General features: G+C 46.6%; 1 protein-coding gene across 3 annotated transcripts in view; it reads left to right on the forward strand.

The window, feature by feature from the left end:
• CRACR2B (calcium release activated channel regulator 2B) overlaps nt 1–27,188 on the forward strand; it is an 83,407-nt gene that overhangs the window by 38,268 nt on the left and 17,951 nt on the right. For all 3 annotated transcript variants that reach the window (XM_083165414.1, XM_083165413.1, XM_083165415.1), the window contains exons 3-7: nt 398–509; nt 3,616–3,781; nt 7,841–7,987; nt 17,967–18,057; nt 19,213–19,308. In XM_083165414.1, the coding sequence (XP_083021540.1) occupies nt 398–509; nt 3,616–3,781; nt 7,841–7,987; nt 17,967–18,057; nt 19,213–19,308 (612 nt within the window). The remainder of the gene's footprint in view (nt 1–397; nt 510–3,615; nt 3,782–7,840; nt 7,988–17,966; nt 18,058–19,212; nt 19,309–27,188) is intronic.

The raw sequence follows: 27,188 nt of genomic DNA on the forward strand, positions 1-27,188 counted from the left end.
AGACTAGGCATCCATTGCACTTCACAGTGGGGATCATCGGCAGCGGCAGGCCCACCATTCAGTCCTGGTCTCCCTACCTCCACCCTGATCACCAGACAATTTACTTGTGAGACTTACCTAATTTAAGATGGGCATTTACTCTTTCAATTTAGCGTACCTCATTTCTGAGTGTCAGGATGGAGGCGAGGACAATTTTTTTAATAGCTCATCAACCTTTTCTGTGTGTAGTAGTTGGGGGATCATGGTGTGCTAGCATCATCCTCCACACTGATGGTGTCACTATAGTGACTTCAGTTTGCTCAAAAGGAAAAGCATTTATATTAATTAAGAGTGATACGGATGATTGCGGTGTATTAGAACCACAGCTTTATTTAACTTGTGACTTTATTTTTATTAGAGGCTACAGAATGAACTTCCTCTTACTCCCGAACAATTGGAAGCTGTATTTGACAGCCTTGACCAGAGCAATAATGGCTACCTCACTCCTGTGGAGTTCAGCATGGGCCTTGGTAACTTATTATTTTAATTCTAACCCTATTATGTTTGTCACTGAGTAGTATCTAACATTGCCTTGCTTCCAGTTTTCACCATGATTAAAGAACCACTACAGTGATGACGGCAGGATGTACGAAGTATCACAATACAGTAAAGCCCGCCACACTGCATACATACTTACCATCTACTTAAAAGTGGTCAGTATTGCAATGGACGGCTCTCCCAGTTAAAGAACTGTCCTTTGCAATCACTGGGCTTCTAGGTTTAGGACCCAGAGATACCTCTGCACGTGGACAGAGTGATTCTGTGGCTGTGTGGTGATCCACCTTAGGGTAGAATGGGTAACACTTGCTACAGGCATGGGATTTTCTGAGTTTTTACTGCATTTTCTGCTGTAGTAAATCCCGCCCGGAACATAGCTTCCATAGCACAACCGGACAGCCCTGCTCTGAATCCCCAGACTCCAGGCAAACATGAGTGCAAGGAGAATTCTTTGACTCGTGAGTAGGCCACACATAGAATTTTGATGGATGGACACTGGCATTATGACAGGTTCAGCAGAGCGTGGATCTATTTAAAAGGTACTTATGTAGTATCTGGGCTGCCGATTTCTAAATCGGGTCGAATCGGGCACATCGCATCGCATGCGACCATCGATGCGATGCGATGACCCGATTTTTCCATAGGAATCAATGTTAAAATGGACTGAGTCCATTTTAACATGGAATTCAATGGGAAAAAGGGGTCCTTTTCATACCCCTACTATCCAAGTGGGCATGGAGTTGGATATAAACCTGTGGCGAGCGTAGCGAGCCACCGAGCCCGAAGCGTAGCGAGCCCCGCGAGGGGACACAGAATACCGGCCCCTCGCGGGGCTCGCCACGCTTCGGGCTCGGTGGCTCGCTACGCTCGCCACAGGTTTATATCCAACTCCATGCCCACTTGGATAGTAGGGGTATGAAAAGGACCCCTTTTTCCCATTGAATTCCATGTTAAAATGGACTCAGTCCATTTTAACATTGATTCCTATGGAAAAATCGGGTCATCGCATCCGATGGTCGCATGCGATGCGATGCGATGCGATATCGCATCGCATCGCATCTGATTGTATGCCTTAACTTAAGGCATACAATCAAAAAATCGGCAGCCCAGATACTACATAAGTACCATTTAAAAAAAAAAAAAAAAAAGACACGCCTGGAGATCTTTGTTGGAATCACTTTTTAAGAACAATTGCTTACAAATGTCTATACTAATATTTGTTCGCTAGAGCCTTTTATTACATTTTTCAGGTATTACAAACAATGAAGGACGGGTAGGGAAGTAAACATTGAAGCAATCCATTCTCTTGAGTCAGGCATGTAACGTTTGATGACCTCTGGTTAGGATTATATAGTGGTCTGCTTAGATAGGAGGAATGGAAGGGTAGAGAAGAAGAATATGGGGACTTGCACTTTAGGGACGCAGGTTTCAGCAATGTATGGTCCACAACAAAGTTGTGGTGAAGGTTTCCATCAGATAAAATCAACATTGCTAAATCCAGCTTTTAAGGGCTATGTAGAAGGAAAATATGTTCAGGTCATTGTTAAATTTAACACCACTACTCCCAGTCATCATTTTATATATGTATTAGAAGTGACCATGTGCTGCTGTCTTTGCCTAGTGTACGTCATATTACGCTGTGCTATACAATCCCAGAGTAAAAACATTGTGTCACTTGTTTCATGCCGCTTGCTATTATCAATAACCTTGTTTCCAGAAGGTGCGATACCCAACGCCTCCACAACTGCCGAAATGCAATCTGATCATTTTCAAACAGTCACTTCTGCCCCATTGTTAAAGTGGTATCAACTCCCCCCCCCCCCCCCCCCCTTTTCTCTCTCTACAACAGATTCTCCCCCACCATATCTTACTGCAGCTGGTGGACTTTGTGTTTAGACTAGCGCCTACACTGGTCATTGCTGAAAGCTTAAAGCTTGGTGATGAGATTTGTCTTGAATGAAACCTTTGATTGCAAGGCATGGTTCTTGTTACACCAGTTCCAATATTCCAAACACTGCCTCCATTACTAGGTGTTTGAAGAATGCGTTGGGTAGCACTGTGGGACGGTGATAATTTGCTCAAATGTCCTGCCCCAGGGGACATCTGAGTGGAGCGTGTCCTTATTGTGTCTGTGAATTTCCTTTATGTGCTCCGGCTTACGCCTTACCCCAAAGGCACACTGGCAGGTTACGTGTGTGTGTGTGTGTGCATAAGTGTACCAGTGGTAGGGATGGTAAGCTCCACTGGGGCATGAACTTTGAATGATTACATATTCTCTGTACAGCAACGCATAACATGTAAGCAATAGCAGATAAACCAATGTCCCACTCTGCATTGGCTCCATTGCCGAAAGCATTATGCTAATTGATCCTGCATAAAGAAGAGGTTATAATACTGTAAGGTACACAGCAGGATTTTTTTTATTAAGATTCCCTTTAAATAGGGCTTCAAGTACCCTCAGCAGGTTTTGCGGGCGTTTTTTTATCTATTTTGCCAGGTCCAACACATGACGTGCTGGGAAACATGAGAGGGGGGGGGGGGGGGGGGGGGATGAGAACCAGTGGCTTTAGCTAATATTTCTAGAATTGATAAGTAAGGTGTTAATTATTTTCTAAAAGACAAACTCTAGCCACAAGCCTGAAGGTCGTTATTAATCACCCACAATCCACACCTTGTCATTTTATATATAGAATGTTATGGGACAATCTTTAAAAGACACAAAGCAGCTTCTTGTTCTTTGCCCATGTGTAGGCTGTTGTGTATGTTTGCAGAATACAGGAGGCAACATGAAGTTGTACAACTTGCTCTGTAATGGGTACTTGCATGACATCCTTACCGGTGCGTAATATGCTGACTGTCGTACACTGGGCTGATCTGCATAACAATGACATTATTGCATCATGGTTGAAGTTGTGAAGCCGACACTGTTAAAATACTTTCATTGTTAAACTGTCTGCATACTGGGTTGATTTTACTCAGTTTTGACATATTCATTGTTGTGCTGGACGCTATATTCTGAATGTACATGTGGGTTTTTGGGGGGTGTTTTTTGACTGAGCTTGTTTCTCTTACTTCCAGGAAAGTTACTTGGGGTCAATATAACAAATGGAGTAGAGGATGGAGAGAGACGAGCAATGGAAGAAACGTTTGAGTCTGGATGGTCAGATGAAGATGAGGATGATACAGAGGAAATGCTTTTTTGCACTACTATGGAGCAGTTGGGGGCCACGCGCATATTCCAAGAGTAGGTTTTGCTGTGTCCATATAATTCTGTCCTATCTATTCATAAAACACATTTCTGTGTCCCAGCTTGCCTGAGAAAAGATGCTCAAATATATGTTCTCGTAGGGGCCGGGATGAACTATTGGGAAAATGCTGTAAAATCCCGGTTTTGAGGTTCTTACTGCATTTCCCATATGTACTACTGTACTGTATGTCCCAGCTGCCGGGTTTCCAGTGGGGAGGGTAATGGCAGATTCAATTAGCATCGGTGCTGTAGAGGGATCTAATTGGATTGCATCACTCACAGTCGCCTAGTCCAGGGACCAGAAGTCATCGAAAAAGAGCAGCTCCTACGGAGAGAGCTGCCCCTTGTGTTACTAATGGCATGTTTACTGTCCGGACAGAGATCATCCAGGCAGCCTCTTTCCCCACACAGACCGCCCTTTTCTGCCCGCCTCCAGGTCCCTTCCACCTAACCTGTTCCTTCCCTCAGTCTGCTTTCCTGATTTTCCCCCAACCCCAGGACACCCCACGCTTGGCACTGGATACACTGAATAGCCTGCACTCTTACACCTTGCATTCTGACCCCTACTTACCTAATGCAGCCTGCCCTCTGACCCCTAAATGTCAAAGTCTGCCTTGTGTTCCTTAACTGCCACATCCCTGGGGGCGATGAGCTGAAATAGGTGAAAAGTGGACCTTTTCAGCACCAGAAAGATATTGTACCCAATCGTACAATCTCAGCTCAGTTGTATGACTGATTGTACGACTAAATGTACGACTGATTGTACGACTGATTGTATGACTGATTGTGAGTACGGGTGTGGAACGTTTTATCGACCACACTTAGGTCAACAGTCATTAGGTTGACAGTCGACATGCAACTAGGTCGACAGGTGTCTAGGTCGACATGGTACAATGTCGACATGGGTTTAGGTCGGCATGGGGTTTTTCACGTTTTTTTGACCCGAATGTCGTCAGTCGACATGGACACAGTTGGAAGTCAACTGCAGCCACTCGCTATGCTTCCGGCACGGTGCCTCGCTGCTCTCGGCACACTATTTTATTCTCCCACCACGCCCTAGTGGATGGTAGGGCATGAAATACCGCCTGTCGGCTCAAGAAACAGTGAAAAAACCCATGTCGACCTTGTCCCATGTCGACCTTAGACACCTGTCGACCTAGTTGCATGTCGACCCAACCGTGTCGATCTAATGACTGTCGACCTAAGTGTGGTTAATTTAATTAGACCGTATACCATGAGTACATTGTGTGTCCAAAAACCACCAACGACTGACAGGGAGTTGAAGGGAAAGTTGGACACAATAGTGATTGTAAGCGCGGTCTTTCTGATGTATGGCCACCTGAAGCATGGCTAAACCTGACCATAATGAATGTGATCAGCACGATACCCACCAGCAATTGTTACTGCCCCATGATCTTTGTGTCACTTTAGATGGGAGACCGGCAGTAATACCAGTTGAATTCCCCCACCCACTGAGTCATGTCGGACAAAAGCACAATATAAACACTTTACATTATACATGGTACACTATCACCAGTGTAATGTAATGTTTTAGTTTTTTTTCTTTCATTTGACTTCTGTACAAATTCTTCTGTATTTGCCTCTTTTACATGCTATTTACAAGTTCATTGTACTTTAAACAATTTTTGTGACCTCAACAAACTGAGCCGGTTTATAGATTAAACTGTTTTACATAGGGTCCAAACTGTCAGTATTATGTAAATGGACAGAACAGGACCAGATATTACACTGCAGGTCATATCTATATAAGAAATACCCTCCCAGTGGTACTCGGATTACTTCTTTTCAATCTAGGCTTTGGTTCCTGTTTGAGACACTAGCTATGGCCGACCTAAGAATCAGATCCTGAACCAAACAAACGTAACATTAGTTTAGTGAATGCAATGAAGCACTCATATTATGTCATGTAATCCTCTATAGCACGTTATATAATTATGTCATGCACAAAAAGTATTCATATATGTAGGCTTTGGGGGTTATTCTGGTTCATAAAGCCGTGTACACAGGGCAGCGATGTTTGCTGAAATCGCTGGAAATGTGGTCGCTGGTGACCATATTGCCAGTGATTGGAGTGTGCCCCGGCGATAAATCGCCGGGTGCGCGCTCCTGTTTTCAGCCCCGTTATAATCACTGGTCGCAGGAGCTTGCTCCTGCGACCAGCTGATTACCTCTGTGGCTCCCCCGGCAGAAGTTTCTTTTCATCAGCGACCATCTCTGGGCGCTGATGAAAAGGAGAGACTGAGCAATATATTGCTCAGCAATATATTGCTGAGCAATATATCTCCCCCTTTTAGATTTGGGTGGGGATTTACTTCTAAGTGAAATCTATATTGCAGTGTAAAAATAAAGCAGCCAGTATTTTCCCTGCACAGAAACAAAGTAACTCACCCAAATCTAACTCTATTTGCACAAGTAACATCTACCCCACCTGCAGTGCACATGGTTTTGTCCATTTGAGAAGGAATTTGCCAAAAGGAGTGAACCAGAATAAGGCCCAATATTTGGATAAATAGTGAGTTTTAACATCATCCCTTATAATTGGTACATTCTAACATCATTCATTTTTCTGTGTTCAACAGGTATTTGTGTGTCTTTAATTAGTGATGAGCAGTTCAGGGCTAAAAAAGAAAAATCCCTCATCTTTTCACCACATGAGATCCAGCACGTCCATCCTGTATGATGACTTGCCTCGTTTTCACATTCGAACTTTCAAAAAGACCCAAGTCAAATCAAACCACTCATCCCTAGGCTTAAGTAATTCTGTGCCCTCTGCTGTAAAATGGAAGGCAGACAAAAGACTTTGTGACCTGCAGTATATATACACCAATGCTGGCCACACATCAGACCAACTTTCCTCCAACCATCCAACTAGTTGCTTGGATGGAATAAAAATATGGTACTGGACAGAAGCTAAGGACAATCAGAAATGTGCTCACAAACCCAGGAAAATGGACAAAAACATTCAGTCAACTTGTTTAAATCAAACAGGTCCAACTACTGTACCGTGTCTGAGCGACAATTTTTGTCCTTTTCCAGATTTTGGGAGCAAATTTCTGTAGTAAATATTACATTTGCTCCCATCCAGTACTATATATTTATTCCAACCAAGCAACTAGTTGGATGGTTGGAGGAAAGTTGGTCTGATGTTAGGCCCTTATTCTGGTTCACTCACAAAGGCATATTCCTTCTCAAATGTACAAAACCATGTGCACTGCAGGGATGGGTGGGGAAGATGTAACATGTGCAGGTAGAATTAGATTTGGGTGGGGTTTTACTTCAAAGTGAAACCCACGCATACACTGGGAGAATATACAAACTCTGCACAGTTAGAGCCATGATGGGAATTGAACCCATAACCTCAGCGATGTGAGGCAGTAATGCTAACCATTACACTGTCAGTGATGCCCTAACTCTGTACACATGATGTCCTGTATTGCAATACAGTCTTAGGGCCTTATTCTAGTTCTCTCTTTCTGACAAAATCCTTCTTAGATGGACAAAACCATGTTCACTGCAGGTGGGGTAGATGTTACTTGTGCCGAGAGAATTAGATTTGGGTGGAGTTTTACTTCACAGTGAGATCTATATTGCAGTGTAAAAATAAAGCAGCCAGTATTTACCCTGCACAGAAACAAAATAACTCGCCCAAATCTAATTCTCTCTGCACAAGTTACATCTGCCCCCCTGCAGTGCACATGGTTCTGTCCATTTCATAAGGAGGTTGCCTTTGCGAGTGAACCAGAATAAGGGCCTAAAAGCACTTTGCAAATGTTATCACATCTCTCATGTATGTACATGAACGCTGTACAATAAGTTTGATTAATATTAATAAAGTCAGAATGATTCAAGTGAACAGGAGCTGAATAAGTAACTCACAACTCTGTATGTGCCAAGGTTATTTTTAGATCCATTGTCAGTCATCCTCCCAGTTTTCCTTAGGCAAGTAGCACCCACATTAAGTATATGATTTATCTTGCTCTATCCCAGTTCCTTACTTTGTCTAGCCTATTAAACCTGCTTTGTGCTCCCTACCAGACACCGAGAGATTCGTGATCTGTGGATCCGTCTACGCAAAGAGCGACCTGAGTTATTAGCAAACTTTGAGGAATTTCTCTTTCGGGTTTCCTCGTACATCCAGGACGTGCACCATGAAAAGGAGTCTTTGGAGCAGGCGCTAAAAAGGTTGGTCACTTCCCAAAGCTGCACCTGCTGCGCTGTTTGTTGTTCTCTGTAAACTACACAGAACAATTAGGTCTAAATTGCTAAGCAAATTATTATTTAGTAACATGGATACTGAAGATTTATGTACTGTCAAGGCCCCTGCAACATTTAATTGTACATTTTTATTTTACAGTTTGGTGTCCTTTTATTTTTTTTTGGTGGATTGGTTTGGGAGGATGCACAAGTACTTTTTGAAAACTCAATGTGAAAACAATTGAATACAGCCTTATGAATGGATCCCAGAGAATCATCACAGTGCATCTGCCATTTATGTATTGTGGGGGCTCCCGCCTTGTAGCCTAAAGGTGCCCATACACTGTGCATTGATCGCACACGTTATGGGCTGGATCGCATCGCAACGCATGCGTTTTGTATGTGATACGATCAGAAGGCAGGAGCGCGCATCGCATGGTGCAAACGCATGTATGGGCACCTTAAAGCAACATCCTCAATCATGCAACCTATAAATTCATGGTGAACATTTGGAACCATGGAAGATATGTTCATGACTTAATGATGCCGGAATCAAGTTCAGTTAAATCGAGGGGGTGTTGGTTAAATCATCTATACATATACAGTAAAAGGCTAACTGCTCCTCAACTCTTAGAGGTGAAGTACTGCCAGTGACCACTAGAGGCCAATCGACAGTCCCAATTACTCCTTTGTGTGCTAAAAGATGTCATAACAGAAAGTGAATTTTTTTTTTTGCAGTGACACTGATCTGTTTCAGACTTGCTAGATATGGAGAGAGGGAGCTGGGAAGACAGAGATTAGAGGTTGGAGCAGATAGGGACTGGGGGTAGGGTGAAGAGTTTGTGTGCTGAAAACTGTCACCGTTCAAGGTGACAGGCCTTAAACTAGTTGTATATATTGTTGCATGTCTGTTTCTTGTTGTTTTAACTGTTGTGTGTAAATGTGTTTTTTTTTTTTTTTAAGTACAAACTTGTAAAGTAAAATGTATTTTTGTCATTCAAAAGCAGATTTGTAAAGCAGCCTCCTCTGCAGTCACCATTTTTCACGTAAGCTTTTTTAAAGTGAAGCCAGATGCAGTCTGTCTGTGAGACTGCAGTGACTTCCTATTGGAAGTCTGACCTGCCAGTCACTCAAGGCAGTCCCAATGGGAGGTGTTCCCTCCCTCCGGGATGCCTCTCTCTGCGCAAATGCAAGCAGACCACAAAACGGGTTCTGCACATGAGCAGTACCGCGGACCATACTGCGCATGTGCCGAACCCGATCAAGCCTCCGGGGGCTGCTGCAAAAGCAGCCCCCCCCGCAGGCTTGGGCCAGCGTACGCGCAGTATGTACGAAGTTACTACGCATGCGCTGGCCTGTGCAGGGGACTGGGGAGCGCAGCGGTGGCCGGGGATGATGGCAGTGGCGGCAGCAGACTGGAGGGGCCCGCATTGCGGCAGCCCCCCTCCTCCATACTGGTAAGAGCCGCCACTGTTAACAATCAATTATTAATTACATTTACTAAAGTGTGAGCTCTTGAAGTGAGAGATGTTGCCCATAGCAACCAATCAGATTCTACCTATTATCCTCTAGAACAGGGCTGGGCAATTGCGGTCCTCCAGATGTTGATGAACAACATATCCCAGGATGCTTTGCATTAGTTTTGCTATGTGGCCATGCTGAAACTGATGCAAGGCATGCTGGTATGTGTAGTTCACCAACATCTGGAGGGCCGCAATTGGCCAGCCCTGCTCTAGAAGGTGCTAGGTAGATGAGGCACTTCGCCTAGCTGGCTGAATACCAGTTTTGCACAGTGTTCCCTATGGGTCAGTGAACACTTTTGTGAGAGATCAGGCTGCCTCGCTGCCATGCTTACTCATCTAGGCAAATGGATTCAGCCGCAGTTGAATTCCTCCCATTACCTCCATTTTGTCACAGTTTTAAAGATGGAAATCTTTCCAAAGGTACCAAGTTCATTCAGCAAAGGGGTGAGAAAGGCAATGGGGTTAGTGATGGGGAGTAAAAGGTCATCAGCATAGACCGTTTATTGACGTAGATCTCACTTGGATACCTGATATTGTTGTGCTACGATGGATCCAAGGTTCAAGGGTTACCAATAACAGAGAAAATAGGCGTATTCACTAGGGATGGGGCATTACATAAGGGTGGTTGGTTTATAAATACGTTTATTTTTTATTATTATTATTATTTTGTGCAACAGTACTAAGGGGGTGTGGATAGGTACTTTTTATTAGGATCGAAGACCTCTGAGTGGTCTATAGTCAATGGGGGGGTGGGAAGTTAGGGAAGTAATAATATAATGGGGCCTATGGTAATGAGGTGGAGCAAAACACCTACTAGATAGTCTATCTATCTATCTATCTATAAATGCCTGAACCCTGTAATGTATTGAGTTCAATGGTCACAGCATGGAGATTTATCAGGCTTTATTTTGACATACATTGCAGCAATGGAAATTTCACCGTCCTCTGTTGGTAGCACAACATCAAGCACCACTGGAGATTTTCCTCTTATACCCTTTTTCCACTGCCTGGATTATTGCCGGGTCTACCCAGGTCATGGCTCAGTGTAAAAAGGTTGTTCGTGTAAACTGCGCCACCCCGGGTTATGCCTAAAAGCTGCTGATTGGCTGGGTATGCAGAGTTCTACTTCAAGAGAGTGTCTGTGAGTGACATGCAGGACAGACTGTTTCAGTATAAACAGGGTGCCGACCCGGGTAATACCTGGGTCCAAGGCACAGTGTAAATGGGAAATTAACCTCATGGTGTTCCGCAATGGCAGATCTGCTACTGTCCAAGGTCATCCAATCTTACATTATGCTATACATCCCTGTGATTGGTCTTCCTGAGTCCCACTCCTTTAGGTCTCTATATCTACTGCCTCTTAAGAGAGATACAAGCTACGGTTTATCCAGCCCTGGTGCTTCTGCTGATCCGGATAAAGGTTGAGAATTCCTGATTGCTTCTTTTTTTTTTAACTTCATGTCTCATCCTTCCAAAGTTGAGGGAAGCCCTTGTTTCCCATGTTCATGGTATTTATGGACTTTGAGCCTAATTCAGCAGGGGTCGCATAAGCGATTCCCTGTGCATTTCTCCGATGTGCATTCGCATTGGTATAATATGAATTCCTCTGCATGATTAATATGTAGAGGTGTTTGCAGAGAGGGACGTGGACCCAGGATCCTGCAATCTCACCCACCTGTTCACTGTTCTCAGTAACACACGGTGGGCAGTAGAAGCAGGCCTTGCATCCATTAAGCATAGATTTCCTCTACCTCCCCATGGCAGCATACTTCTGGGTTACGCCCTCTTGGGTAGATATCTGGAAAGGAACAAAAAAGACACTGCCCCTATATAAGGACCTCCTCCCCTAGGCTCCGTGTCTTTTTTTCCTTTCCGGGTAGATGTATGGCTTACCCTGTGAAAATGCTGCAAGCTGGCTCCACTGCCGAGTGCAGTAAGGGGTGATGGCATGGAGGACCCCCGCTGTCGAGGGCAGTAGGGGCGTCCGTCTGCTGGAGTACCCCGCTGCCTAGTGCGGTGGTGGGTAGCGGCTCCGGTATCCGAGCTACAGTGCCCCAAACAGGCGCCGCGCGAAGCGGCGTCTGACGGTACAGACGATGGCAGTGCGTGGTGACGCGTCGCATGCAGAGACAGTAACAGGGCGCCGGGATCTGGCGTCTGAGGTCGTCGGGCGCCTCAGCGTCCGGCGTGGGGCAGGATACCGGAGGCTGTGCACAAGGTATAAAACACCCGCCTACAGTGCGGACATGGCGGCGGACGGCTCCCCTTGGTACCAGCAGACTGGGGTAAGGTCCCGCAAGGCAGCAGCGCTGCTGGGACTTGGATATTATCTTATTTGACACTAACTGTGAAACACACATGTTGTTACAGTGGACGGTTTGTGGCTGAGCAAATATTATGGAGGAAGAAAAAAAGCAGCTTGTTAAGTCAGGGTAAGCCAGAAAGAAGAGGATATAAGTGTGTTTTGATGTGTTGAGTTGGAGTTCACAACTGGTTTAAACCTGGTTTTTCTGCTAGGTCTGAAACTGGCAAAGAGAAAAGCGAAGTTAAAACTAAGCACAAAAGGAAATGCTCAACTTGTGATAAAGTGCTGCCTGAAAGATGTTCAGGTTCTGTATGTAGCAAATGCAGGGGTTCGCTGCAGATGGGACCTATACAGATAACAGAATTAGTGAAATTACTTAAAACTGAGCTGGCGGATACCTTTGTGCCAAAGGAAGATTTCACCAGGGAAAAGGCCCAGGGCAGTGCTCTCTGATTCAGAGGGTTCGGAGGCAGGGCCTTCGGGCAAGACAGAGGAAGAGACAGAGGAAGGAGAAATCTTTCAAGAGAAAGAGAGTGCGGATTTCAACCCAGACTTGTTAGACAATTTACTTTGTCTGATCCATAAGTCTCTTAATATAGAAGACCCTCAGGAGGAGGGGAAGCTTCAAGACATTCTGTTTAAAGACAAAAAGAAGAAGGTTAAACAATTTCCACTGTCTAAAACATTACAGGATGTGGTTGAAGAAGAATGGGGGCACCCGGACAAAAAGGTGGCGGTACCTTTTTAAGGGTGTCCAAAATGTAGCCCTTTGACCAGGAGCACGCTAAAAGGTGGGATGAAGCGCCCAAAGTAGATGCGGCGGTGGCCCGTATTTCAAGAAAAACTACGCTCCCATTAGAGGATGCAAATATATTTAAAGACTCAATGGAGAGAAAGATAGTTATGAGTCTGAGGAAACAGCACACAACTCTAGGGGCTTCAATTAAAGCCTCATCGGCTATGGCGGTAACGACGAGGGTCTTACGGTCATGGTGCCAAGATTTGGAGTCCGACATGCTGGACGGCATCAAAAGAGCAGAGCTAATGAAAGTAGTACAAAATATACAGGTGGCTGTTGAATTTTTGTGCGATGCTTCACTCGACATGGTGCGTTTAGCGGCTAGATCCAGTGCTACAACGGCGGTTACAAAAAGGGCTTTGTGGCTAAAGCCATGGGCAGCAGACAATCAGTCTAAAAATAAATTAATTTCACTGCCTTTCCAAGGAAGTTATCTATTTGGACAGCAATTGGACGAGATTATTACTAAAGTGTCAGGGGGTAAGTCAGTATGGCTACCCCAGGATAGGGCCGCAAGAAGAGGGGCATTTACTAAATCACCTCGGTACCAATCAGCAGAATTCAAAGAAGCAAAAACATACAGGCCTGGTAGAGGTTTTCGCAGACCTTGGGTCGGCAATAGAACCAATTTTCGTGGCCAAAGAGGCAGAGAAGGCAGGTTTGCCTTCCGGCAAAACCAACAATGACGCCAGGGAGAAAGTGGGCGGCAGGCTGCTGCAGTATCAAGAGGTCTGGCGTCAGTCAATAGAAGACAAATGGGTGTTAGAAGCGATAACCTCAGGATACAAAATAGAGTTCGTTACTATACCAGGAAATTGGATGGAGGAGTCACCTGGAAGAAAGGTCGGCCCTATTCAGCAGTCTACAAACTATGATAGAGCAAGGAGTAGTCAAGAGAGTACCCAGACAGTGCGAGGATCTGGGGTGGTTCTCAAGATTCTTCGTAGTAAAAAAACCTTCAGGGGGGTTCAGGACTATTCTGGACTTAAGGAGGCTAAATACGATAAACTTGATACGGTCCATATTGCTGGACATAGAAAGAGGGATGTTTTTAACCACCATCGATTTAAAAGATGCATATTTACATGTCCCAATATTCACAGGACATCAAAAATTCCTCAGGTTTCGTCTTAAACAGATCACTTACCAGTTCACATCGCTGCCGTTCGGCCTGTCAACCTCTCCAAGAACTTTAACAAAAATATTGATTGTACTAGTAGCCAATCTAAGGATACAAGGTATATCAATCTGGCCGTATCTGGACGACCTTCTAATCGTGGCACAGACCGAAGAGATGGCGGTGGTACATACACGAATAGTGTTGGATTACCTCAGACAACATGGGTGGTTGATCAACTTCCAGAAAAGTCAGCTAGAACCGACACAAGAGGTAAAATACCTCGGGGTCATTCTAGATACAAAAAGAATGATAATAAAATTAACAAAGGACAGACGTCTAAAACTGTTGCAGGAAGTAAAAGATATGCAGAGAAAAAGGGCGGTGTACTCAGAAGAGTGCATGCGAGTGCTCGGTCTAATGTCGGCCGCTTTAGACACCGTGCAATGGGCCAGATTCCACATGAGAACACTGCAAAATTGCTTTTTAAGTCAGTGGAGTGGAGATGTGAAAGACCGAAAGCAGAGAATATATCTTTCAAAAGGAGCAGTCTCAGACCTGCTTTGGTGGTCGAAGGTGCAGAGGCTGACCAAAGGAAGGTCATTCGCAACCGGACCTCAAGCGATAGTGACTACAGACGCCAGCGAAAAAGGATGGGGCGCTGTGTGCGAGGAGAAATCGGCACAAGGGGAATGGGACCAGGCAATGAGCCGGGAACATTCAAACGTAAGAGAGATGAGGGCAGTATTTATGGCATGTCAAGCGTTTCAAGAATTGATATGGGACAAGGACTTGATAATAAGGTCAGACAACCAGTCGGTGGTCATGTACCTGAACAAACAAGAAGGTACAAGGAGCCAGAAGCTGATGTCAGAATTGGCATTGGTCATGAAATGGGCGGAACGTCATGTCAGGAACCTGTCCGCGGTGTTTGTTGCAGGAAAAGAAAACTTCAGGGCAGATGCTCTGAGCAGGTGCAGATTAGCCCCAGGAGAGTGGGAACTGTCAACAGAAGTGTTTGTACAGTTAACACAAAGATGGGGAGTACCAGAAGTAGACCTTATGGCGACAGCAAGCAATACGAAGGTGCCGAGGTTTATCTCCAGACATTGGGAACCGACAGCATGGCAGACGGATGCCCTTACAACGAACTAGCATACGCGTTTTCCCCGTTTCCAATTATTCACAGATTTCTGAAAAAGTTGCAGAGGGAAACTGCCACGGTGATAGTGATCTTGCTATATTGGCCAAGGAGGCCATGGTTCGCCAAACTTGTAAAAATGACGATAGACGGGCCATGGATCCTGCCCAATCAAGGAGATCTAATCCGACAAGGGCCCTTATTCAGATCTGTGCGGCCGGAGCCGCACACGGTGCTCCGGCCGCACAAACCAATCCCCGCCCACGATACGGATCGCCACGGCCGTCCGTACACGGACGGCTGGCGATCCGCAAGAAAATGGTGGGGCGTACGCCTCCACCATGGTGGGAGCTGCCCCCTGCATTCGATGGTCGGCGACCATCGAAGGCAGGGCCGCACGCCCCACCAGGTCCCGCAAGCTGAGACCACACGGACAATCGTCCGTGTGATAGCTTGTATGGGGGCTGAGAGCTGACATCCGGCGACGTCAGCTTCCCGCCCCCATCACTGGCGTCATACCCTCATTAGCATGCATACGCCCCGCGTTTGCATGGGAACGCCCATGAAACGCGGGGCGTATGCATAGGGAAATGAGGGTATGAAGCCCCTCACGCCCCTATACGCCCCCTTTGCGGCGGACGAACTACGTCTGCGGCGAATTGGGCTGCACATGCGCAGATTGACCTCTGCGCATGTGCAGACTGAAAACATCGGCGGTACGGCCGCACGCGGGCCGTACCGCACGATTCAGAATAAGGGCCAAGGTCGGTATTATCAGCGTCAACCAGCAAGTTGGAGCCTGGCGGCTTGGTTACTGAAACCAGGACGCTGAAAGGGAAAGGGTTTTCTCAGAAGGTAGTGGACACCCCACTAAGGGCAAGAAAGGTGTCGACATCGGCGACTTATTATAGAATATAGGGCAAATATGTCTTCTTTTGTAAGGAGAATGACAGAAATCCTAGATTAATTCCTACCATTCTGGACTTCTTGCAAATGGGATTGGAGAAAAAGTTGGCGGCAAATTCTTTGAAGGTGCAGATTTCGGCCATTGGGGCAATGCTGGACATCAAGATTGCAGATAAGAAGTACATACAAAGATTCGTGCAAGCGATCAAAAAGATCAGGCCAACTTTTCACAATCCATTGGCCCCATGGGACCTCAATTTGGTCCTAAATGTATTGACAGAGGCACCGTTTGAACCAATAGAAGAAATATTGATCAGCTATCTTACTATTAAAGTGGTCTTTCTCGTAGCCATCACATCGGCAAGGAGAGTGTCCGAGCTCCAGGCCCTGTGGGTACAGGAACCATTTTTAAACTTCTTTGAAGACAAAGCGGTGCTGAGGACAAACCCTACCTTTCTGCCTAAAGTAGTTTACAGTTTTCATCTTAACCAGAAAATAATACTGCCCTCGTTTTATGCGGATCCCAAGAACGCTAAGGAAGAAAGGTTACACAACCTAGATGTGATTAGGGCTCTAAAAGCTTATATAAGAAGAGTGCAGTCCTTTTAGGAAATCAAAAAGGTTATTTGTACTAATGGAAGGTAGGAATAAGGGCCTGGGAGCTACAAAAACTACCATATCCAGGTGGATTAAGATGTGTATAAGAGAGGCGTACAAAATTAGGAAATTGGAAGTTCCTGTAGGGCTGAAAGCCCATTCGACCAGGGCCTTGGCAGCGTCCTGGGCTGAAAAAGAATCTACATCAATAGAAGAAGTGTGCAGGGCAGCGTGTTGGTCGTCTGCACATACGTTTACCAAGCATTACAGAGTAGATGTTACGGCATCTCAGGATGCCAGTATGGGACGAAAAATATTAAGCGCAGGAGTGTAATAGCAAAAATGTATGCTGGTGAAGTCCTATATACTACGGACGGAGATGGTGAAGTAACCGTATCCTTTTATTTTTCTTTGTTGTAAAATATGTATCGTGTCCCACCCAGTGAAGTTAAACTGCTTGGGTATACACAGAAGTATGCTGCCATGGGGAGGTAGAGGAAAGTACAGATTATTACCTGTTAATAGGCTTTCCTCTACTCCACCATGGCAGCCGTTTTCCCTAACCCTTTGATGTACCAATATGTGTATGGAGCTCTATAATTTAAGACACGGAGCCCAGGGGAGGAGGTCCTTATATAGGGGCAGTGTCTTTTTTGTTCCTTTCCAGATATCTACCCAAGAGGGCGTAACCCAGAAGTATGCTGCCATGGTGGAGTAGAGGAAAGCCTATTAACAGGTAATAATCTGTACTTTCTTCTACCTTTCTTAGGATATACCCAATAAACTAAGCTACTTTAAATTCAATATAAGTCTGGACAATTCTTGCTTACTATCGAAATTAGGGATGTGCACTATAGATACCTCAAAAACAGCTTGATATTTGTAATGAGGCTGACTGGAGTGCTTCGTACCTCATTGATACAAAATATATTCAGTCGCCTTTTTATTAAATGTTTATGTATGTTTCACTGTAAATGATCTACAGATGCACTGTATGTTCTCACTGTACAAATGGATTTATAAAGACAGCAGTATAGAGTAATGGGGCCTACACACGTAGTGATTTTGGGGCATTTTGTAAGTGATGCGCGGCACGCACCTATCTAGTACCACTCGGCACATCTCCTCGTGTGTAGGAGACTATCCACTATTGTCAATCACCCATTTTTGTATTATATAGTCATTGACATATTTAAGCACGTTGTTGTATTATGGTTCACATATTTGTACACTTACAGATTTGTGTTTTTTGCATGCATATGAAATAGAGACTATGATATCTATATAGCATTAGTACATGGTATATTCGATACGACCTGACTTGTCGCCCCTTCCTTTCCTTTGTTTTTGACTGCTGTTTGACTTGTGTTTTTTATGATTTTAATGTATATGAATAAATATTGTTTTTAAATAACTTTTTAACCAAGAGTGCCCCAGCAAAGAGTCCTCTTTTCTTCTACCATTTTTCATATTCCTTTTATTCTAGCACGATTTTAGTTAATTCTATAGATATTACAAGTTCTGCGCATGATTAGTTGTGCGTATAGATCTGTAACACCCCTTTAAATCTCTGCTGCAGAAAGGAGACCGATCACGGGAGAGAAGTCCGGTGTCTATATGAGGAGATGGAGCAGCAGATCAAATTGGAACGAGAGCGGCTTCTCAGGAAGGTATGAGCTAGACGCATGTGTATGATTTAGAGTGTTCATTAACCGATTGATGTTTAATATGTTGCCAGTCAATGGGTCAAGAGTAAATGGTCCAATTGTCAACATGGACTTATGCTGCCCATACATATGTGAGATATTGCATGCAATCATTCGATTTCGGCCACATCTGGCCTATAAATCGAATGATTGCATGCATTTTAAAGCTGACATTCGACGCGATGCACAGGCACGCCGTCAAATGTCGCATCAATAAATATTATGTGCAGCTCATAATATTTAATCGAATTGCAAGAGCAATCAGCTGCAGGAGCGGGGCAGGGATGGGGAGCGGGGCAGGGATGGGGACCGGCGGACAAGGAGCGGGAGTGGGGCAGGGATGTGAATCGGGAGCCGGTACCTTTACCGGGAGCTTGGGACCGGTGCGGCGGCAGCAGATGACTTGAAAAACTGGACGGCCCTCTGATTGGCTTAGGCCACTGAGAGAGAGAGCGCTCTCTCAGCCAATCAGTGCCCGCCTGAATGTGAGGCTGCTGATTGGCTGAGAGAGCTCTCAGTCTCAGCGGCCTCGGTCAATCAGAGGGCCGTCCAGTATTTCAAAGTCATATGCTGCCGCTGCTGAGTGACAGCTCCAGTCCCCAGCCAGGTAGTATCCCGCAGCACCCGATGTCCATCGCAGATGGCATGCGACATCGGGTGCTGAACTGGGCACCACTCGATGCGATCAGATGCGAATGCGATGTCCCATCGCATCTGATCGCATAAGTGTATGGGCAGCATTATGTTTACAAGGTCAAAAGGTCGACATGCATATCCTGATGCCTAAAGTTCTGAGTGATACTAGATCGTTCGAAACACTTCAGCAACATCGCTCAGCACACACCGATGTGTCAGCGATCTGTCGGGGACAGTGTTCTCCGGTGATATGTTTTAGGGGCGATAGCGCCACGTGAGTCTAATCCTCTCCCTGGTGTTTAACCCTAAATATCATACATTTTAACATTTGAATGTTGGCATTTTGAACCGGTCAACCTATTGGCCGGTGACCATCTGGTGTTGACCTATTGACTTTCTGATTACTGTCCAGATACTGATATAATGAGCGTGAGGCGCCTTAGCTTCTGCTGTGGAGCACTTACATTCTGTCCCTGTGTGCAGGACTCCACAAGACAGCAGCACAGACACACCGCTCTGCAGAGGGAGCTGATGAGGAAAGAACAAGAGCTGGAGGGAATTGCTCTGCGGCAGAGACAGGTATAGTATATCCGTCACTCCCTGTAACTGTGTCCTCCTATTATTCCTGGTTTCAGCTGAGCACATTCACAGTAACAACTGAAACTGCTAGTGTAATGAGCACGTACCATGTGCCCTTCACAATATAAGGTTACAACCGTGTGTAGACAAAAGAGAAAATAGACCGTATGTTCTTCACAATGGCACAAAATAGAACCCTGGGCCTCACAGCATAGGATGAAGCACACGCTCACAGGCATATATTTGTGTGTGTGTATAGATAGATAGATATATAATCTATATCTCAAAATATATAATTCCAAGCTCAGTAACCCATGTAGATGTAGACTGATCTTTTACACTCTAGTAACTTTTCCACATTGAGCTTCCAAGTTTCTCTTTGCCCCTGCTTTCACCATCACTTCACAGAATATTAGGAGTGTTATATTTCAGACTAGGGGCCAGATTCTTTAAGCTTCGAAAGTGATAAAATGGAGAGTGATAAACAGCCAGCCAATCAGCTCCAGCCTGACATTTTTCAAACACAGTCTGTGACATGGCATGTAGGAGCTGATTGGCTGGCTGTTTGTCATTCTCCATTTTATCACTTTTGAAGCTTATAGAATCTGTCCCTAGGGGTCAGATGCGCTAAGCTTCAAAAGTGATAAAATGGAGAGTGATAAACCAATCAGCTCCTACATGCCATGTCACAGACTGTGTTTGAAAGATTTCAGGTAGGAGCTGATTGGCTGGTTGTTTATCAACCTCCATTTTATCACTTTTGGAGGTCCATGCATCTGCCCCTAGTCTGAAATATAACACTCCTAATATTCTGTAAAGTGTTGGTGAAAGCAGCGGCAAAGAGAAACTTGGAAGCTCAATGTGAGTTGCTAGGCTCGGCTCATACACCTGGGAGCTTGGCTAGAGTTTCCAGCCTTGTGGGTAGATTCTCTAAACTAAAAATTTACCACATTTTGGGATGCTCTAAGCCTCCCCCGCCGGGTTATCGTGACGGGGGGCATTGGCAGAAAAATCTGGCGATGCCCTATAGAAGCCACAGAGCTGTGCTGCCCGGACCTGTGACCTCCTCCTCCTCCCTGCATTATGATCCTCTTCCGGGTGCAGGGAGGAGGAGAGCCCAGCACAGCAATAGCAGCACCGGGTAAGGGAGAGAAGGGGGAGCCGCCAGGTCCCGGTGGGAACCGCTGTCTCCCACCGCAAAGGACCGCTCTTAACACAAGAGCGTATAATTGCCATAATTATCGCATATGTTGGAGCATGTTTGCGGTAGCCGGCGATGGACGGCGGTAAGGGGGCGCGGATGTTAGAGCATCCCCTCCTTGATCTCCATGTTGTACTGTGTGGCCAGGCCCCAGAACCTTAACTATACTCCTGTTTGTACTATACCCCGTGCTCAGAAACCAAAGATATTCCCCAAACTCCATTTATTAAATATCTGCATTGTTCCTGCAAACTATTGCCTCCTGGAACATCTATCTTCTCACTCTCACCCAGGGCCATCTTAACATAAGAGCGGGCCCCTGGGCAAAATTAATTGGGAGGCCCCCCACACACACCTCCCTACCTATGTGCAGTAGCAGGGGCTGGGAGCTTGTAGCGCTATTTGCTTGGCAGGAAGTGCTGTTAATTTTGAAAAGACGGGCAGACGCTGATTGGCCAGACGCTCAGCCAATCAGCATCCGGCCAATCTTTTCAAATAGGTAGCGCTTCCCACCCGGTAAATAGCGCTACAAGCTCCCAGCCGCCTCTTTCAGGATCCCCGCTGCGGGGTCCAGGCAATGGGGATCCGGGCAGTGGTGGCTGGGGAGCTTGTAGTGCTATTTGCTGTGTGGCGTGGCGGGAAGCGCTACTGATTTAAAAAGACTGGCCCAGACGCTGATTGACGCTGACAGGCTTTTCAAAATCGGCAGTGCTTCCTGCACGGCAAATAGCACTACAAGCTCCATCCCAGGCCCCGCTGCCTGTTACCCACAGCAGCTCCCTGGGGCAGTGCCGTCTTCCCAATTGGGATGGGCCCCTAGAATCCTTGGGAGCCCCAGGGAAACTGCCCATTAAGCTCAATGGGAAAGACGGCACTGCTGTCACCGCTTTTCAGCGATACACTGCATACATTTTGTAAATTAATGTTTGCTGAACACATACAAATGACTGTCTAACATGATATTTACCAATGAAATGTCAGTTTAGTAATCCGCAGCATTTATTCAGTTATTAGCTTTCTTTTAATACTGTGCAAAGTTTACAACAAAAGCTAATGTCTTATTGGTTGATATGCAGTTTGAGACTGATTAGGCTTAATGAGCAGCCACTGAGTGCTTCTGGGTACATTTCTGGTTTGGGTGCACACCAAAGTTTTCCTCAGTATGTGCGTGTAACAAAACAATTAGTGTGTGTATGTGCGATAGAACATTCCTCATTAGTGTGTGTTTACAAAGTTCACACAGGGTTTTGCTACTGTGGTAACCCTACAAACACTACATGCTGAAAACAAACCCTTTGTGACATGTATACGACACTCATTATAAGGGGGAATGCAATACCATAGGTGCAGATTTTCTGGGATTTGTTACTAGTTTTCTAATCCTCATTATTATAACAGCATTGTGCTGCCTGGACACAGGTGAGGGGGGGGTCGGCGGGGGTCCTTTCGGGGCGGCGGTGGGTCGCGGTAGAAGCCCATAGGCGTCTCAGGGGGGTGTGTGCAAGTGCGTCTCATTCACAATAAAGGATGCATTTCACAGTGCTCCATGTTGCATACTGGCAAATGCCTCTATTTCAAACCCCCCACTATCCACGCCAGCCCGAAGCGTGGCGAGCGGATGCAGTACGTGTCCTCCCGTCCTGTTCATACCTCCACTATCCACGTTGGCGTGGGGTTGACTTTATAAAGTGTGGCGAATGCAGCGAGCCCCGCGATGGGACGCGGATTACTTGACGTGTATTCTGCCTCCCCTTGCGAGGCTCGGTTGCTCACTGCGCTCGCCACACTTTATAAAATCAACTCCGCGCCGACGTGGATAGTGGAGGTATGAACAGGTCGGGAGGATGCGTACCGCGTCCGCTGCCCATGCTTCAGGGAGACGTGGATAGTAGGGGTGTTTCAGGAACACATTCACACCTGTCATGTCAGGAAGGTTAAAATGGTCAACGGTTCCCACACAATGTAATAAGCGCTGACTGACTACGCTAACTGCGTAACGATAACTGACTAACTATGTAAGCTCCGGCTAGCCGCGAATGGGTGGGAACACAACGCAGATACTGACAGGGACGCCTGACTGACAACGCTAACTACTTAAGCTCCGGCTAGCCACAAAATGGCGGGAACTCTACGCTGATACTGACAGGGACGCTGACTACGCTGGCCGCGGGAACACTATGCTCATTCTGACAGGGACGGTACGCTGACTACATAACTGCCTCCGTGAAACTTCACGGGTACCGAAGCACCACAGCAGAGAGCGACACCCTAGGCAGGATAGAGAAACTGCATGGTTTTTGAAAGGTGTAGGTAGGGTGCTAGAATGAACATTGCCTACATTTACCCAGGTCAGTGCCAGGATTGTCCAGGGTTCTGTTCTAGGTAGTCCATTGCGCACCAAACCTGGACCAGGGCTCATAGGCATGCGCAGTACATTACAATAGGGTGTGCGCCGTCAGAACAACAACAAAAAATTATATTTCTCTTTCAATGGTCCTGGTGACACAGCTCAACACTGGGATGTAGGAGGGTCCGAAGGAGCCAGGCACCTATCCTAAAGCTTTAGAGGGTAGGCTCCTCCCCTACTGCATCCCTGGACTCTTCAGTTCGTGTTAGGTGCCCACTGGAGTGGGTGCTATTCTAAAGGGCTGCAGGAGCAGCCGAAGAATTAGAGTAGTTAGGGTTTTTTTATTATTTTATTAACTATTACCCTAGCTAGGTAGGCACAGTGTGAGGATTTTCATAGTGAATCCTCACACTGCTAGCGCAGCAGGAGCTGACAGAAGCGCGTCCTGTCAGCTCTCTGTGCACAGGGTAGACTCTGTCTGGTCTCCCTGTGCTGCGCTTACAGCCTCTATTAAGAGGCTGCCTGGGCTCCGGAGTAGCCTGAAACCGGCTCCACATTTAGGTGGGGATCATGGGGGACAGGCGCTCCGTGATGGCGGCGGCCATTTTATGCGGAGCTTACACGCTGAGCTCCTGACTGAGAGGACAGCAGCGCTGTGACAGGCATGTTCCAAGTGGTCCCCATTTGAGGGGGAGATACTGGAACAAGGAAATCCTACCTAAGGAGCGGCTAGCTGGGGGTGGTTGGCGCCAAAAGGTCACGGACCCCGCAGCAGCAGGGACTTTGGTCTCTTCCTTCACTCTGACTTTGGCGCCTTTCAGAACGCTTGCAGCGGAGCTGAGCTGGCTTATTGATCCTGGCAGAGTGACTTGGATTTCCTGGGCATCGCTTCCCCGCAGTTGAAACCTACAGACAGCTAAGTGATTGGGTGCATTGACTTTGTATAAACGCTTGTACAATTGTTTGCACTGTGTATATTGAGATATATATATATATATACGCTTCACTTGCATCATGTCTGAGCATCAGGCTGTGGTTTTGGGGGAGGGAGTCCTTAGTGCACTGAGCGCGTGCAATGTTTGCACACAAAAGTTTGTCCCTGAGCAGATGGCCAAGGGGGGCTTATGTATTACTTGCGCTGATGTGAGACCCATGGGCAGTGAACACCATAGGGGAGAGCAGAGTGAACCTGCGTGGGCCAGTGCCCTAGGCAGGTCGGTAAACGCTTTGGTGCAGCTTCTGGACAGGCAGAGTGATGTGCTGGTAGAATCACAGAGACCTATGCCATCATCTCAGCAGTCGTCTGGCTCCTTACCTCTTACCCAGGCAGATCCTGCACTTATTCAGGTGATGCAGGATACTGCTAAGGGGATCAACAGATTCAGTGAAATACTGGACAAAATGGATGAGGTTACAGGGACCCCTAAAAGGTCTTATGCTATGCCTAATGTGTTAGAGGAAGAGGAAGGAGAGTATACTGACACACCCTGGGACCAGGGTGATGATTTTGAAGAGACCTCTGCTGCTGGTATAGAGGATCTTATTGTGGCTGTAAAACAGGCGTTAAAACTGTCTGTTGAGGATAAGACCCCTGTTAAGGGTGTTTTTAAGCGACAGCGAAAGGAGGCTGTTACTTTTCCCTCAGATGAGGGGTTATAGGAACTATTGGAAGGGGCTTGGAAAACCCCAGATAAGAGGCTACAGATGCCTAAAAGATTCCTTAGTCTGTACCCCATGCCGGAGTCTCATTCTGAACTCTGGGAAAAGGTGCCTGTTGTGGATGCTTCTGTGGCACGCTTATCAAAAGCTACGGTATTACCTGTACAGGGTGGTGCAGCTTTTAAAGATGCTGTGGATAAAAAGCTAGAGGGAAACCTCAAGGCTATTTTTGAAGGGGTGGGGTTTACCCTGCGTCCCCTTATTGCTTCAGCCTGGGTCTCTAAGGCCATTATAGAGTGGGCTGGTGAGCTATGCACCATGCTGCAGGCTGACCACGGTGCTTTGCTGGTAGCAGAAAAGATTAAGGCCGCTGCAGAATATGCGGTGGAAGCAGAGGAGGAAGCTCTTAAAATGGCTACCAGAGTATCCACAGTCTCCATAAATGCCAGGAGGGTACTCTGGCTTAAGGCCTGGGAAGCGGACAATGAGTCCAAAAAGGCCTTAGAAATGTTAGCTTTCAAGGGAAAGTTACTTTTTGGTTCTGAGCTTGAGGAGATTATAAAACAAGCCACAGGCGGCAAGAGTACGTTTCTGCCGGCCTCCTCAACAAAGCAGTCATCCAGATTTGCTGCTTTTAGGCCGTCCTTTCGGCCCTCCCCTAGAGGTGGTGCGTCCTTTCGGGGACAATCGTTCAGGGGAAAGTTCCAGAACTCCAGGGGCAAATCCCAAAGGTCCAAGTTTGGCTCTTTCAATAAGAAGCCTGCCTCTAAAGGAGAGGAAAAACCCTCCGCATGACTGCCAGGGGATCAGCCCGGCAGGGATAAAGGTGGGGGGGCGTCTTACACACTTCAGAGACGCTTGGGCTTCTCTAGACCAGGATACCTGGGTCTTAGAGATTATTACCCAGGGTTACAAAATCCCTTTCAGAGGGCGGACTCCAAAGAGGTTCATCCCCACACCCATACCAAAGCAGGCGCTCCTGCGCACAGCTCTTATGAGAGCGGCTCATTCCCTTTTGGAAAAAGGGGTGGTAGTCCCGGTTCCCAGGGCAGAGTGGAAGAAAGGATTTTACTCCACGCTGTTCCTGGTGCCCAAACCAGACGGGTCTTTCAGACCAATACTAAATTTGAAGTCCTTAAATGTTCACCTTTGGGTAGACCATTTCAAAATGGAGTCTTTGAGAACTGTACTCCTGAGTCTGGACCAGGGAGAATTTCTGGCGTCCATGGATGTCCAGGACGCATATCTGCACGTTCCCATTCACCCGGAACATCAGATGCTGTTGAGATTTGCCATAGGAGACCTGCATTTACAGTTCCGGGCGTTACCCTTTGGCCTAGCAACCGCGCCAAGGGTATTTACAAAAATAATGTCTGTGATGGCGGCAGTGCTGAGGCTCAGGGGAATCACAGTAATACCCTATTTGGACGATCTCCTGTTCAAAGCAGAATCAGCAACACTGCTTCAAAGTCATTTAAAAGAGGCCATCAGTTTTTTGCAGGCTCACGGCTGGATTTTAAACTTACAAAAATCTCAGTTGGTACCATCACAGAGGATCCAGTTCTTGGGAGTCATACTGGATACCCATCTCCATCGGGTATTCCTCCCGGAGATAAAGGCCAGGGACCTGGTCAATCTAGTTCAGGAGATCCTCAGTGCTCCGAGCTTGTCAGTATGGAGGTGCCTCAAACTCCTGGGGAAAATGGTGGCGTCATTCGAAACGCTTCAATTTGCCAGGTTCCACTCTCGAGTATTCCAATGGAACATTTTGTCAGCCTGGTCAGGAAACACTTTGACCATGAAGACGGAGTTGATAGTGCTGTCCGCAGACACTCGGGACTCCTTGAAATGGTGGACAGAGGTAGATTCCCTTCAGTGGGGTCGGTCATTACAGACCTGGGACTGGTTGATAGTAACTACCGATGCCAGTCTCAGGGGCTGGGGGGCAGTAGCCCTGGATCTCAGGCTGCAGGGCCTGTGGACGGCAGAGGAATCAGCGTTGCCAATCAACATCTTGGAGCTGAGAGCTGTCTGGAAAGTGATTTCCTTGGCGGGAGACAGGTTAAGGAACTCCCCCTTGAGGATTCAGACCGACAATGCCACAGCTGTGGCGTATCTGAATCACCAGGGAGGTACACGCAGCAGATTGGCCATGTGGGAGGTGTCCAGAATCTTTCTATGGGCGGAACAGAATGTTCCTGCAGTATCGGCTATATTCATTCCAGGAGTGGAGAATATAGAAGCAGACTTCCTGAGCAGGGAGGAGCTCAAGGAAGGAGAATGGAGCCTACACCCTCAGGTGTTTCACCAGATCACTGCAATGTGGGGAACTCCGGATTTGGACCTAATGGCATCCAGGTTCAACCATCAGGTGCCCAGGTTCTATGCCAGAACGAGAGATCCGCTAGCAGAGGCAGTGGATGCCATGACTACCCATTGGCAGGGAGATCTTCTTTATGCATTCCCTCCTATTCCGATGTTAGCAAGACTGTTAAAGAGGGTACAGGACCAGAAGGTCCCGGTGATCCTTGTGGCCCCAGATTGGCCAAGGAGGTCTTGGTATTCGAGGCTTCAGAGGTTATCAGTGGATTCATGGCGTCTACCTCTGAGACCAGACCTGTTAAGACAAGGCCCATTCAATCATCTGGATTCCGATCGATTGATTTTGACGGC

This window comes from Crinia signifera, chromosome 11 (assembly GCF_055691185.1).
Source record: "Crinia signifera chromosome 11, ASM5569118v1, whole genome shotgun sequence".
NCBI classification, from domain to species: Eukaryota; Metazoa; Chordata; class Amphibia; order Anura; family Myobatrachidae; genus Crinia; species Crinia signifera.